This window comes from Triticum urartu, chromosome 3A (assembly GCF_056163025.1).
Source record: "Triticum urartu cultivar PI428250 chromosome 3A, HENAU_Tu73, whole genome shotgun sequence".
NCBI classification, from domain to species: domain Eukaryota; kingdom Viridiplantae; phylum Streptophyta; class Magnoliopsida; order Poales; family Poaceae; genus Triticum; species Triticum urartu.
In genome coordinates this window covers 38,967,585-38,981,021 of record NC_141875.1, presented here as the reverse complement: position 1 = coordinate 38,981,021, position 13,437 = coordinate 38,967,585, and the positions used below count along the sequence as shown (strand labels likewise).

The 13,437-nt window shown below is 42.0% G+C and overlaps 2 protein-coding genes across 2 annotated transcripts in view; one reads left to right on the top strand and one right to left on the bottom strand.

Annotated features, from left to right (window-relative positions):
* The window catches only part of LOC125546571 (glyceraldehyde-3-phosphate dehydrogenase 1, cytosolic-like), a 56,567-nt gene extending 55,970 nt beyond the window's left edge, over nucleotides 1-597 (top strand). Inside the window, exons 10-12 of the mRNA XM_087514699.1 lie at nucleotides 69-161; nucleotides 260-349; nucleotides 468-597. Of these exons, the coding sequence (XP_087370825.1) occupies nucleotides 69-161; nucleotides 260-349; nucleotides 468-597 (313 nt within the window). The remainder of the gene's footprint in view (nucleotides 1-68; nucleotides 162-259; nucleotides 350-467) is intronic.
* Nucleotides 598-2,756: 2,159 nt separating this feature from the next.
* LOC147978292 (uncharacterized) lies at nucleotides 2,757-13,229 on the bottom strand. The gene is made up of 4 exons (XM_087514698.1): nucleotides 12,720-13,229; nucleotides 9,353-9,357; nucleotides 2,964-3,204; nucleotides 2,757-2,867 (listed from the first exon to the last, which is right to left on the bottom strand). Exons 1-4 carry the CDS (start codon nucleotides 13,227-13,229, stop codon nucleotides 2,757-2,759), a joined length of 867 nt encoding a protein of 288 aa, XP_087370824.1.
* Nucleotides 13,230-13,437: the final 208 nt, after the last annotated feature.

The following is a 13,437-nucleotide window of genomic DNA, read 5'->3' as shown; positions in this document are numbered from 1 at the left end:
GCAAAACTGCAAGCATCTTTGCTTCAAAGTGTATTATTTACTGAAATGTGTGTTGCTGTACTTCGCAGGAAAGAGTCTTCTTCAAATGAACTTCACTATGTACTAGCTAACCTGGAGGGAGGAGTGGGGCTCAAGGCCACAGATTATTTAGGAGATTGCAGGTAACTGTGTCAGTAGTCACCATGTATATATCATCATGTGCTGGCGTGGTTTGGGGGCATTCGTTCATCAGCTGCTTGAATGGCCTTGACAAACGCAGGTCGTGCTTCTTTGATGCCGATGCTGGAGCTATGCTGGGGGACGGTTCCTTCAAGCTCTTCGCATGGTTCAACCACCAGCGCAGCTACGGGTAATTATCTTTTATCATCACGCACACAGATTGTTCAGAGGAAAACGTATAAAACCCATCAACTGTGACGTTTCTGAATCGCCTTGTTCTATAACTTCTCATGTACCTTGTGTTGCAGCCAGCGCTGCACTGACATGATTCTACACATGGCGAAGAAGTCTAGAGTTGATTTGAGGAAGAGCTTCTATGACAGAAATGCGAAGAGTTTAGAAAACACAGCCCTCTGCACCCTTTCTTACACCTTGTAAATACTGCTATGTTCCTCTGCTTGTACTACACACATGAGAAGAGACGGTGTATGTTAGTCTCCTATAGCTAGCTAGTCAGGCCATGCCAAAGGTTGCCTGTTATTTTGCAAATATATTGAGTGCAGGTCAGCAATGTGGCTGGCTGTTTGTATGAAATACAGATGAAAATTAAATGCTGCCATTGCCGTGTAGAGTCTTTGTAAATTCTTCCTCATGAACTACATCGGCTGTCGGTAGTGTGCTGATGGTTAAGGTGAAGTCAATGTACAGTTTTGTTCATGTGCCAACAAGTTCTGTTCATCTGCCTTGTTTTTGAAATTTGTACTTCGTTCGTCCCAAAATAAGTGTCTCAACTTTGTACTAACTTTAGTGTAAAATTGTACTAAGTTTGAGACACTTATTTTGAGACGAAGGGAGTACAAATTAAGACTGGATATAAAAACGTTGAAACTTGTCTTGAATTTTGTCGTCTTCGCACCCACCATACAGTTTTGAAAGTTACCGCAACTCATCTTCAAACTCTCGGCCGAAACGATGAAAGTTTATTTATCTGGAAACTTGCCAATTTCTTGAAACCTGATAACAACCCACATAATAGTCATTATATTATACTCCATCCGTAAACTAATATAAGAGCGTTTAGATCACTAAAGTAGTGATCTGAACGCTCTTATATTAATTTACAGAGGGAGTACATTTGAATAACGAGCAAAGTGGATCATGCAAATGCACTGGCAGTAATTTTTAAGTGAATGTCATTTTCTTTGTCCAACTACTTATATATAGTGAGATTACATACATTATAGAATCTAGTTAGATATTTTATTATTCATTATTAGTATTATTGTTATTGTTATTATTACTACTACTATCACATGATTGGTATTTAAAATCAACCAGATCCCAAACAATGAATATTAATGCAAATTTAACACTTCGAGGCCATTCCTGTTCAACATTTAGATATCATTTGCAATCCAAAATGAAGTAATTTTCTCTTGGCATCACCATCAGTTTAATTGATGTACTCTCTCCGTCGGGAAATACTTGTCATCAAAATGGATAAAAAAGGATGTATCTAGAACTAAAATACGTCTAGATACATCCCTTTTATTCATCTTGATGACAAGTATTTCCGGACGGAGGGAGTATGTGTTAGTGTCGCTCACAAGCGTGAACCCCATCAGTTCAAATGATGTGTGTGTTGGTGTCACTCACAAGCGTGAACACATATAACCAAATTGACAGTAGTTTGTGGGTGAATGCTACCTATGTAGGCATCTGGATATTTACAATTCAAATGGTTCATAACCTCACAAATCGTATTCAAAATATATCATTGCCTGTTGTAGCATTTCAACACATTAGCAAATCAGAGCAGATAGTCGTACCAATGCAATGTGCAATACTTCAGCTCCATCACATCCACCAGCAATGTTTATGCCTAGAAGCATAAAACTTCAACTGATGACAGTGCCTAGTAAGAAGCAAATGGATGATGGAAGGCACAAGTAAGTCTACACAGTTGAGCCGACAAACGTGACTTGAGAAAAATAAATCACTTTTTATAGATGAATTATGGCTCAATTTTTATACTTGCAATATAAAAAAACATCTATAAATGCAAAAAAGATTCCTGAAAGCAATATACTTAGATACTTCATAATGAAAGAATTGCATCTATTTTAGATGCATGGAATGCTCTGAAAGCAATTTGCTTAGATACTTCATAATGAAAGCACTGCATCTATTCTCTTCTATATGCAAGGAATGTTCTGAAAGCAATTTACTTAGCTACTCCCTCCGTCCCATAATATAAGAGCGTTTTTTGACACTATAGTAGTGTAAAAAACAACTAATGATAATTTAAGTCTGTCTACCTAGCAGAGGGACAATTGTTGATTAAGCTTAATTGTTAGTGACTTAAGAAGCACAATATATGTGTTTGAGCCATGTAGAAAAAATAATTGAATTGGGTTACTGCTACAATAGAAATATTGAGTATGAAAAGTTACCTGGTGAATAAAACCCTGTGAAAGGATGGTAGTCAGTGATATAATATGCTTCATGAATTATCTTGGATTGCATTGACCTAAATTGAACCATATAGAACTTGACATCCACATATATAAAAAACACATCAGCATCCTCTGAATATCCTAGTATGGTTTCGCGCCTCTGACAATCTGAGGAGGGAGCGCAAGAATATTATGCATTTCAATGGTCTTCCACTCCATCCATGTGGCAACACCATGATCATTGATTTTCCTCTGCCATATTTGAAAGTGCGGATAAGATAATACGACAAAGCCAACAACGCCATCCTCAACTTGGATGATCTGACTATGGAGGAAACAATTTTTAACCGGTGGCCCACTGAGCACAGCTAGACTTTGCTCCACCAAATCAAACACAAGCATGTCATTCCTCGTAGTCAACCAGTAGAATGCATTACCAATAAGTGACCCAGGTCTATGAGCAATAAAAAGCCGACATGGGGCAGCTGTTGAGATGAGGTTGCCCCATGCATTGGTCTGCGAGGAGTAGACACATGCGAGGGATTGCTGATTGTCTCTATACATGATCACCAAGACCACCTTAAAGGGGCTGGAGTGACAGCCGCTGTAACACCCGTGTGTTACTTAAGGATAATTAAAATGCATCGATTGCCATTTAGAATTAAATTTTGCTTAACTATCATTTTTCTAATAACTCAGGCATGCTAGTATTTATAAATAATTTTGGAGATAAATATCTTAAGACCAATAGGTGCATCCCAATCATTAGTAGATTTTCTTTGTATTAGAAGATGGTGGAGTATTGCATTTGCTTGAGCAATCCACGTACACTTACATGCATGCATCAATGCATGGCATGCACCACATCCATGGTCTGTACTCAACGCACTGCATGCATCCATCTAGTCACCGTTGCCGTAATGCATGTACGTAGCCTGCCGACTAGCTCAGTAAGGTTAGCTGTATTTTCTTCTCACAGGCCAGCTAGCTCTTGGATTACACTGTACCACCGTCTAGGGTAGTAGATATTTTTGCATGCAGCGATGAGAAGGCTTGTTGCATGGCTACGTGTCTTTTCCTTGAGAGATAGAATGTACGTGTCATTGCTTTGGTTAGAAACATATGCATGCATGAGCTAGTAGGTGCATCGAACCAGCCATTAGGTGAAGCAAAGGGGCACTAGCTTATCCTTTGGAGCAAGCAGGAGTTACGGCGGCACCTGGACGACGATTAATGTGTTCACAAGGAGCTACTCACTTGTTACCAGTATATAAGGCGACCAGGTGCTGTAGCATAGGACCATTGACACATTAGTCAGAGTCGTCTGCTGGAAGAAGAAGTTGGAGCTCTCGCTGGTGTTGTTCCTAGCGACCGCGTGGTAGACGGGTACTGCTGTCAGGCAAGTAGCAGTTCCTCTATTCATATTTCATTGTTGTGCTTGGTCCTGTGACTTGCACACTGTTACACTGATCTAGAGATATACTGCTGCTAGTATTTCTTTTGCTAGCCACTGTACCGTGATATATGAGTTCTTCTGCAACTGTCCTCTGTTCGTTGGCCACGGTACTGTTGAAGAGAAATATGTTCCGGTGAGCAAGTAATCGTCATGATTATTTGGGCTTACGTGGAGACGTGAGGATTACTACATAAGTTTCATCATACCACTGACCTCCTTATTTTCATATTCACATATTGTCTATATTAGTGTCACGACCGCAAACATATTGTACCGGTCACGGTTCAGGTATGGGACTGTCTGAGTTCTCCGCTGGGGGCGACACTTGTTCCGAACAGGGTATCGGTGATGGATCCTTGGGAACGACCCATACTAGTAAGTCAAGTTGTCGTGCCTCAGGGGGTCGAAGGGCTCTGCTCTTCTAGAACCCACGTGGTTCTGGTCGAGACTGTCGATGTCGGAGTACCCCTCTTAAGAGTGTAAAAGTGTGAATATTCACCCCTGTGAGTCCCGGGTAGGGAACCTTGCTGGTCATGTGTGATACCAATATTTTTCCCTATACACCGCTATAAATATTTCCAGTATTCCGTTGAACTCTGTTTAATATCATCTTTTAATTCAGCCTTTTGCACTACTTTATTTTCCGCCGCTAAATCTGTCCATTGCTGTCGTATCATTTCCTTGAAACTGAATTACACCGTTGTGATATTCATAACACTTTCTCCTTTTGTACCCTTGAATAAATGCTACTTGCTGGGTATGAATCATCATACTCACCCTTGCTTAATTTCTATTTTTGCAGCCCAAAGTGGTAATGATCCTGAGCTTGGCTTTGAGCAGTAGGAGTAGCACGCGCCGGGAGGGAATAAATTGAAGTACTTTAGAAGTTTATTTTCAGCAAGTACTATGTATCCCCAGAATAAAGAATACATGCTTATTATGTGTATTATTGTGAAAAGTTTTAGTTTAGGCCTCACACGTTTATAATCTTTTGTTTATAAACGCGTGGCGGCTGTTACGTCCCAACCATGTTTTGGGGCGTGACAGCTTAAGTGGTAATCAGAGCTTAGGTTAAATAAAATTAAAAACTGTTGCAACTAATGGGGAATAACCAGGGTATTATTTTGTGCGTGTAAGTTAGAAATGCTCTTTTTTGTGCTTATTTTATGTGAAGCTAACATTTACGTGGCTCATTTGATTATATGTCCTGTCATTAAATTTAGTATTTCACTTCTTATGCATGCATTTTGTTAGTGCTAATATGTGTGGTTGGAATCAGTGATGGATGGCCCAACCATCTTCCATCTTAACTTTGTGCAAATCCTCGAGGAGGTAGCCGATCATTTTCACCTAGAGCCACCAGTGATCTCTACTAGTGCTCTTTCGGATGGAGGAATCCAGGGAGCTGTGCACGTGCAGGTCACTCCACATGACCCTGGTGCATACACTACCTTCTATGGCTATGGCGAGGATGATCATGAAGCTGGGTGCTCGGCGGCTCGTGAAGCGCTTAAATCACTCTACTTTAGTCTGAACTTTGGCCTAGTGGACTTGCACAGCTATGAGTACTGGGAGACTTTGCTGGACTTGGCACGTTCTGAGCAGCAACACCAGGAGGAGATTGCACAACTCCAGCAGTACCATGAGGTTCGTAGGAAGCAAGAACTAGACGAGTTAGAGCAGGAGCATCAGGCCCAACTTTATGAAATAAAGCATGACCATGAAATAGAGGTGGAGGACCGCGATCGCTGGATCGAGGAGGAGGGACACAAGACCAAGAAGCTGAAGCAAGAAAGAGATGAGCTGGAAGACGTCAACAACAAACAGGAGAGTGAGATGATGGATTTGAAGGCAGAGAACTGGTGCCTCCGTCAGCAGCTTGTAGCAATGAAGGACGAGAAAGGAAAGAACTAAGGGCGTGCAATATACTAGCTTAAATAAATGAAGTGGCAGAGCTACTAGTATCTAGTGTGTAATGGTGTGACCTATCCAGTTCGCATGTGATGTCTGCCTCCTGTAGCAACCCTAGTAGTAGTAGGTTGCTTCCACTTTTACTAGCCTTTGCATGTAGCTTGATGTTGACACTAGCACTCCTGTCAGGTGAGGCTGTGCAAATTTTGGTTGTACGTGTCAACCCCTCTTATATAGTAAAATCAACTTTTATGTACTGATGCATGCTATGAAGAGTGGCAGTTTATTTATTTATTTTGCTCTCCATCCTTCATGATTGTATAGATGGCTAACCACGATCATGGAGATTTTTCTACTACCCATGCTGGAGGTAGCGGTGGATCTCAAAGGACCGCAGAAGATCAACTTCCTCCAAGTAATTTGCTCTTGGAGATTTTGAACCACCAGGAACAAACTCAAATGCGACAGACTGTAATCTTGGAGCAGTTAGTACAACAGTCACCCCGAGGAGAGAACTCTCATGAGGGTGGGACACAGGACAGCTTGCGCCAATTCATGCGACTGAAGCCGCCTGCCTTTCTTGGCAGTGCTAATCCTATGGACGCAGATGACTGGTTAACTGAGATAGAAAAAATATTTGAAGCAAGGCACTGTCCAGAGTAAGAGAAGGTGACACTAGCTACGTTTATGTTACAAGGTGGAGCTTTTGATTGGTGGAATGTGCACAAAAAGAAATATCCATAAAATTATTTGGTTACTTGGGTGATATTTAGGCAAGAATTTCAAAGAAAATATTTTCCTGAAAGTGTTCAGAGGAAAATGGAGCTTGAATTTCTACAGCTAAAGCAAGGTGATAAAAGCGTGGCAGAATATGAAATTAATTTTTCTAGACTTGCCCGTTATGCGATGGCGTACGTTGAAAATGATGAAGTAAAGGCGCGAAGGTTCGCTCAAGGCTTACGTCAACCCATCAAGGCGCGCGTGGAGGTATTTGAATTAAAATCATTTCGTGACATTGCTAACAAGGCTCTTACAGTGGAACAAGCATACCTTAAAGAACGTGCTGAAGTTGAGAAACCAAACAAAAAGATGAGGTTCGACGACCGTGGTCAAGGAAACATGCAAAGGAAGGCACATCAAAATTGGCGCCCAAATAATCGAGCAACATATCAGCCCATAGTTAATAAATGTGTTATTTGTCATGGAGATCATATGGCTTCCCAGTGTGAGCAGCGACAGGGAAAATGCTTCGGATGCGGCAAGGAGGGACATGTTATCAGTCAGTGCCGGAACAAGAATTTTACTCATAATCAGTCATTTGCTTTGCCTGCACCAAAAACACCATTGTACCTACCTGCACCGCCTCCTAAGGAGAATATTGCTCCTCGGTACACAAACAATCCTGGAAGGAAGCAACAGCCTGTTCGTGCTAAAGTAAATCATTTGACCCAAAATGAGGTGGACAATGATAGCAATGTGGTTACAGGTACGTTTCGAGTATGTTCTCATAATGCGGTTGTTTTGTTTGACTCTGGTGCTACCCACTCTTTTATATCTTCTAAATTTATTGGTACCCATGGAATAGAAAGTACACCTATAAAGAAAAAAATCATGGTAGAGTCTCCAATGGCTGAGATGATAACTCGAAGGGTATGCACTAATTGTCCGGTTATTATAAGGGGACATGAACTTCGGGCAGATTTGATAGTACTAGATATGCATGATTTTGATATAATACTAGGCATGGATTGGTTGATTGAAAATCATGCAACTATTGATTGCCATGGGAAGAAAGTGATACTTCAAGTACCTGGTCAACAGAAAATAGTGTACCAAGGGAGCCACAAGAAAACAAGGTATGCACAAGTTAGGTACTTGGAAATAAAGGAGAAACGTATAGAGGATATTCCTGTGGTTAGAGAATTTCCTGATGTATTTCCTAAAGAGTTACCTGGAATTCCACCGGACTGAGAGATTGAGTTCAGCATAAACCTGGTCCCTGGTACTAATCCTATTTCAAAGACCCCATACAGAATGGCTCCAGCAGAACTAAAAGAACTCAAGCAACAGATCAAAGAGTTAGAAGAAAAGGGATTTATTCGTCCAAGCATGTCACCATGGGGTGCTCCAGTATTATTTGTAAAGAAGAAAGATGGCAGTTGGCAATTATGTATTGATTATCGGGAGCTGAATAAGGTAACTATTAAGAATAAATACCCCTTGCCTAGGATCGATGATTTATTTGATCAGCTACAAGGCTCGCGGGTATTTTCAAAGATAGATTTGCAATCGGGGTATCACCAGCTAAAAATTAAAGAAGGAGATATTCCAAAGACAGCTTTTCGCACCAGATACGGACACTACGAATATATAGTCATGCCGTTTGGATTAACAAATGCACCCGCAGCTTTTATGGATTTAATGAATCCTGTATTCAGACCATTCATGGACCAGTTTGTTCTGGTATTTATTGATGATATTTTAATATATTCAAAGACAGAAGAGGAACACGCCAAACATTTGAGAGCAGTACTTCAAACATTGAGGAAACACCGGTTATACGCTAAACTCAAGAAGTGCGACTTTTGGTTAGACAAAGTATCATTCCTAGGCCACATTATTTCTGGAGAGGGTATATCTGCAGACCCAACAAAAGTTCAGGCAGTGTTAGACTGGAACAGACCAACCACGATTACTGAGATAAGAAGTTTTCTTGGGTTAGCCGGATATTACCGGAGATTTATTGAAGGTTTTGCTCAGCTTGCAGCGCCACTGACATAGCTCACTCACAAAGGAGTAAAGTTCGACTGGACCGAGAAGTGCGAAGAAAGTTTTCAAGAATTAAAACGTCGACTAGTGTCTGCCCCAGTTCTCGCAGTACCAATAAATGGGATTGGATTTACTATTTTCTGTGATGCTTCAAAAATTGGTTTCGGTTGTGTCCTCATGCAGAACAACAAGGTAATCGCATATGCCTCTCGACAACTTAGACCATATGAGAAAAATTATCCAACACACGATCTGGAATTAGGTGCTATAATCTTTGCTCTAAAAATATGGAGACATTATTTGTATGGAGAACACTGTGAGATTTTTACTGACCACAAGAGTTTAAAATATATCTTCACACAAAAGGAATTAAATATGCGGCAGAGAAGATGGATCGAGCTATTTAAAGACTACGATGTCAATATCAATTACCATCCGGGTAAAGCAAACGCAGTAGCTGACGCGCTAAGCAGAAAAGCTGATTGCAATGTGGCATCTTTAATCACCTCACAAAGGAAGATTTTGGAGGACTTAGACAAGATGGGAATAGAGGTGCATGCACGTGACCCATCGATCACTATTATGGCACTACAGGTCAAACCTGATCTTCAAGAAAGAATTAGGATAAAGCAACTGGAAGATCCTTTTCTTGTCAGTCTCCGAGAAAGCATAGAGCAAGGAAAGCCATCAGAATTTCACATACGGATGGATGGATCTATATGGTTGAGAGAACGTATTTGTGTACCTAAAAATGCAGAGTTGAAATTGGAGATCATGCAAGAAGCTCACACCACTCCATACACTGTACATCCTGGTAGCACAAAGATGTATCGGGATATTAAAGGAAATTTTTGGTGGCCAAATATGAAGAGAGAAATAGCAAGATTCGTCCTGGAATGTCCAATATGTCAGCAGGTAAAGGTGGACCATCAAAAAGCACCAGGCCTCCTGCAACCGCTAAGAATTCCTAGTTGGAAATGGGAGGATATCAGTATGGATTTTGTTACCGGATTGCCGAAAACTTCCGCAGGATATGATTCTATATGGGTTATAGTAGACAGATTGACCAAGGTGGCACAATTCATACCAGTCAAGAAAACAATGACCCTTGAAAAATTAACAAGGTTATATATTAGGGAGATAGTTACGAACTATGGCGTCCCTGTAAATATTGCTTCAGATCGAGATCCAAGGTTCGTTTCAAGATTTTGGAGAAGTTTACATAAGACCTTGGGGACCAAACTGAATTTTAGTACAGCCTATCATCCCCAGTCTGATGGACAAACAGAGCGAGTCATACAAATACTGGAAGATATGCTTCGAGCAAGCATGTTGGACTTCAAAGAAAAGTGGGATGAGTCCCTTCCTCTAGTCAAATTTGCATACAACAACAGTTATCAATCCAGTATAAAGATGGCTCCGTATGAAGCTTTGTATGGTAAGAGATGTCGTTCTCCTATATGCTGGGAAGAAATTGGTGAGAGGAAGTATATAGGCCCAGAATTAGTTCAACAGGCAGAGGAAAAACTACGAGTAGTTCGAGAGCATTTAACGGCGGCACAGAACCGTCAAAAGAAACAAGCAGACACCAAACGGAGGGAAGTTGAATTTCAAGAGGGAGATCTAGTATACCTAAAGGTTTCACCTCGAAAAGGTACGAGATGTTTTGGTTTGAAAGGAAAGTTGAGTCCAAGGTATGTAGGACCTTTTCAAATTATTGGCAGAGTTGGACCAGTAGCCTACCGATTAGAGCTGCCTCCAAACTTGTCAGGGGTACATAATGTTTTTCATGTATCCACACTGAAGAAATGCGAGACACTGCCAGAAGCAACACAACTACCAATCGTGGAACTGAGACCAGACCTATCATACGAGGAGTACCCCCTGAGAATACTAGATGTCAAAGATCGAGTAATGAGAAAAAGGACTATTCGATTTGTCAAAGTCCAGTGGAGTAACCACAATGAGGACGAGGCGACATGGGAAAAAGAAGACGAACTTCACAAAAACTTTCCGCATCTTCTATCGACCGGTAATTGAATTTCGAGGACGAAATTTTTATAAGGCGGGGGGAGGATGTAACACCCGTGTGTTACTTAAGGATAATTAAAATGCATCGATTGTCATTTAGAATTAAATTTTGCTTAACTATCATTTTTCTAATAACTCAGGCATGCTAGTATTTATAAATAATTTTGGAGATAAATATCTTAAGACCAATAGGTGCATCCCAATCATTAGTAGATTTTCTTTGTATTAGAAGATGGTGGAGTATTGCATTTGCTTGAGCAATCCACGTACACTTACATGCATGCATCAATGCATGGCATGCACTACATCCATGGTCTGTACTCAACGCACTGCATGCATCCATCTAGTCACTGTTGCCGTAATGCATGTACGTAGCCTGCCGACTAGCTCAGTAAGGTTAGCTGTATTTTCTTCTCACAGGCCAGCTAGCTCTTGGATTACACTGTACCACCGTCTAGAGCAGTAGATATTTTTGCATGCAGCGATGAGAAGGCTTGTTGCATGGCTACGTGTCTTTTTCTTGAGAGATAGAATGTACGTGTCATTGCTTTGGTTAGAAACATATGCATGCATGAGCTAGTAGGTGCATCGAACCAGCCATTAGGTGAAGCAAAGGGGCACTAGCTTATCCTTTGGAGCAAGCAGGAGTTACGGCGGCAGCTGGACGATGATTAATGTGTTCACAAGGAGCTACTCACTTGTTACCAGTATATAAGGCGACCAGGTGCTGTAGCGTAGGACCATTGACACATTAGTCAGAGTCGTCTGCTGGAAGAAGAAGTTGGAGCTCTCGCTGGTGTTGTTCCTAGCGACCGCGTGGTAGACGGGTATTGCTGTCAGGCAAGTAGCAGTTCCTCTATTCATATTTCGTTGCTGTGCTTGGTCCTGCGACTTGCACACTGTTACACTGATCTAGAGATATACTGCTGCTAGTATTTCTTTTGCTAGCCACTGTACCGTGATATATGAGTTCTTCTGCAACTGTCCTCTGTTCGTTGGCCACGGTACTGTTGAAGAGAAATATGTTCCGGTGAGCAAGTAATCGTCATGATTATTTGGGCTTACGTGGAGACGTGAGGATTACTACATAAGTTTCATCATACCACTGACCTCCTTATTTCCATATTCACATATTGTCTATATTGGTGTCACGACCGCAAACATATTGTACCGGTCACGGTTCAGGTATGGGACTGTCTGAGTTCTCCGCTGGGGGCGACACTTGTTCCGAACAGGGTATCGGTGATGGATCCTTGGGAACGACCCATACTAGTAAGTCAAGTTGTCGTGCCTCAGGGGGTCGAAGGGCTCTGCTCTTCTAGAACCCACGTGGTTCTGGTTGAGACTGTCGATGTCGGAGTACCCCTCTTAAGAGTGTAAAAGTGTGAATATTCACCCCTGTGAGTCCCGGGTAGGGAACCTTGCTGGTCACGTGTGATACCAATATTTTTCCCTATACACCGCTATAAATATTTCCAGTATTCCGTTGAACTCTGTTTAATATCATCTTTTAATTCAGCCTTTTGCACTACTTTATTTTCCGCCGCTAAATCTGTCCATTGCTGTCGTATCATTTCCTTGAAACTGAATTACACCGTTGTGATATCCATAACACTTTCTCCTTTTGTACCCTTGAATAAATGCTACTTGCTGGGTATGAATCATCATACTCACCCTTGCTTAATTTCTATTTTTGCAGCCCAAAGTGGTAATGATTCTGAGCTTGGCTTTGAGCAGTAGTCGTAGCACGCGCCGGGAGGGAATAAATTAAAGTATTTTAGAAGTTTATTTTCAGCAAGAACTATGTATTCCCAGAATAAAGAATACATGCTTATTATGTGTATTATTGTGAAAAAATTTAGTTTAGGCCTCACACGTTTATAATCTTTTGTTTATAAACACGTGACGGCTGTTACGTCCTAACCATGTTTTGGGGCGTGACAGCCGCCGTGCACATGGCCCTGGTCGTTGGCAGTGCAGAGAACCGCCCCATTGATGCAAGTACGGAGGACTGTTTTAAACTCGGGAGGAACGGCCAAGCGGCGCTGCTCGCCAGTGATAGGGGTGCACACAATGAGCTCTGTACACACATGATCAATCACGAGGACGCGACCATGGCGGCAGCCAAGTACATAGCCCTCTGAGGAGGTGATACAGCATCCGATGTTAAAACGCTCATGAGGGATGCGATCGGGAGCATCAAGGATGGAGGTGAAGACAATATTGTCACGTTGGTACTCGAAGAAGCCTAGGAGGGGCGGTTTCCGGTGGTGTGCGTAGAAGCTGCGGAGGAAGCTGGGGTCTGTGGCCATGCGCCGCCATCGCTTGCAGACCGCGGAGGCGTGCGGGAGGGAAGACGGTTGTGGCGGGAGGCGGAGGAGGATCTCCCACAGGAGGTCCTTGTCATCCATCACGGAGGTCGTCGAGCTGCCCTCGCTCTCGCTCATGGCGGCGGGACGTACAAGGAACGGGGATCGAAGACGTATGCTGGGGGTAAAAGCAAAGGTTGGATTTCTTAGCCCGATCGGAGACTATATATATCGTATGATGATTGATTTGTGGCACACAACTGGCCAAGGAAACAAAACAAACGTGGGCACCATCGTACGATGATTCCTTTTTTTTCTCGGCTTGGTAACATTGAGCCCCACCCCG

Excerpts from the sequence above, each read along its gene's own strand:
- LOC147978292 (XM_087514698.1), bottom strand. The coding sequence starts at position 13,229 with ATGAGCGAGAGCGAGGGCAGCTCGACGACCTCCGTGATGGATGACAAG. Across the intron at positions 2,868-2,963 it reads CTGTGCTCAGTGGGCCACCG|AGGAAAATCAATGATCATGG; the intron begins GTTAAAAATTGT and ends CAAATATGGCAG.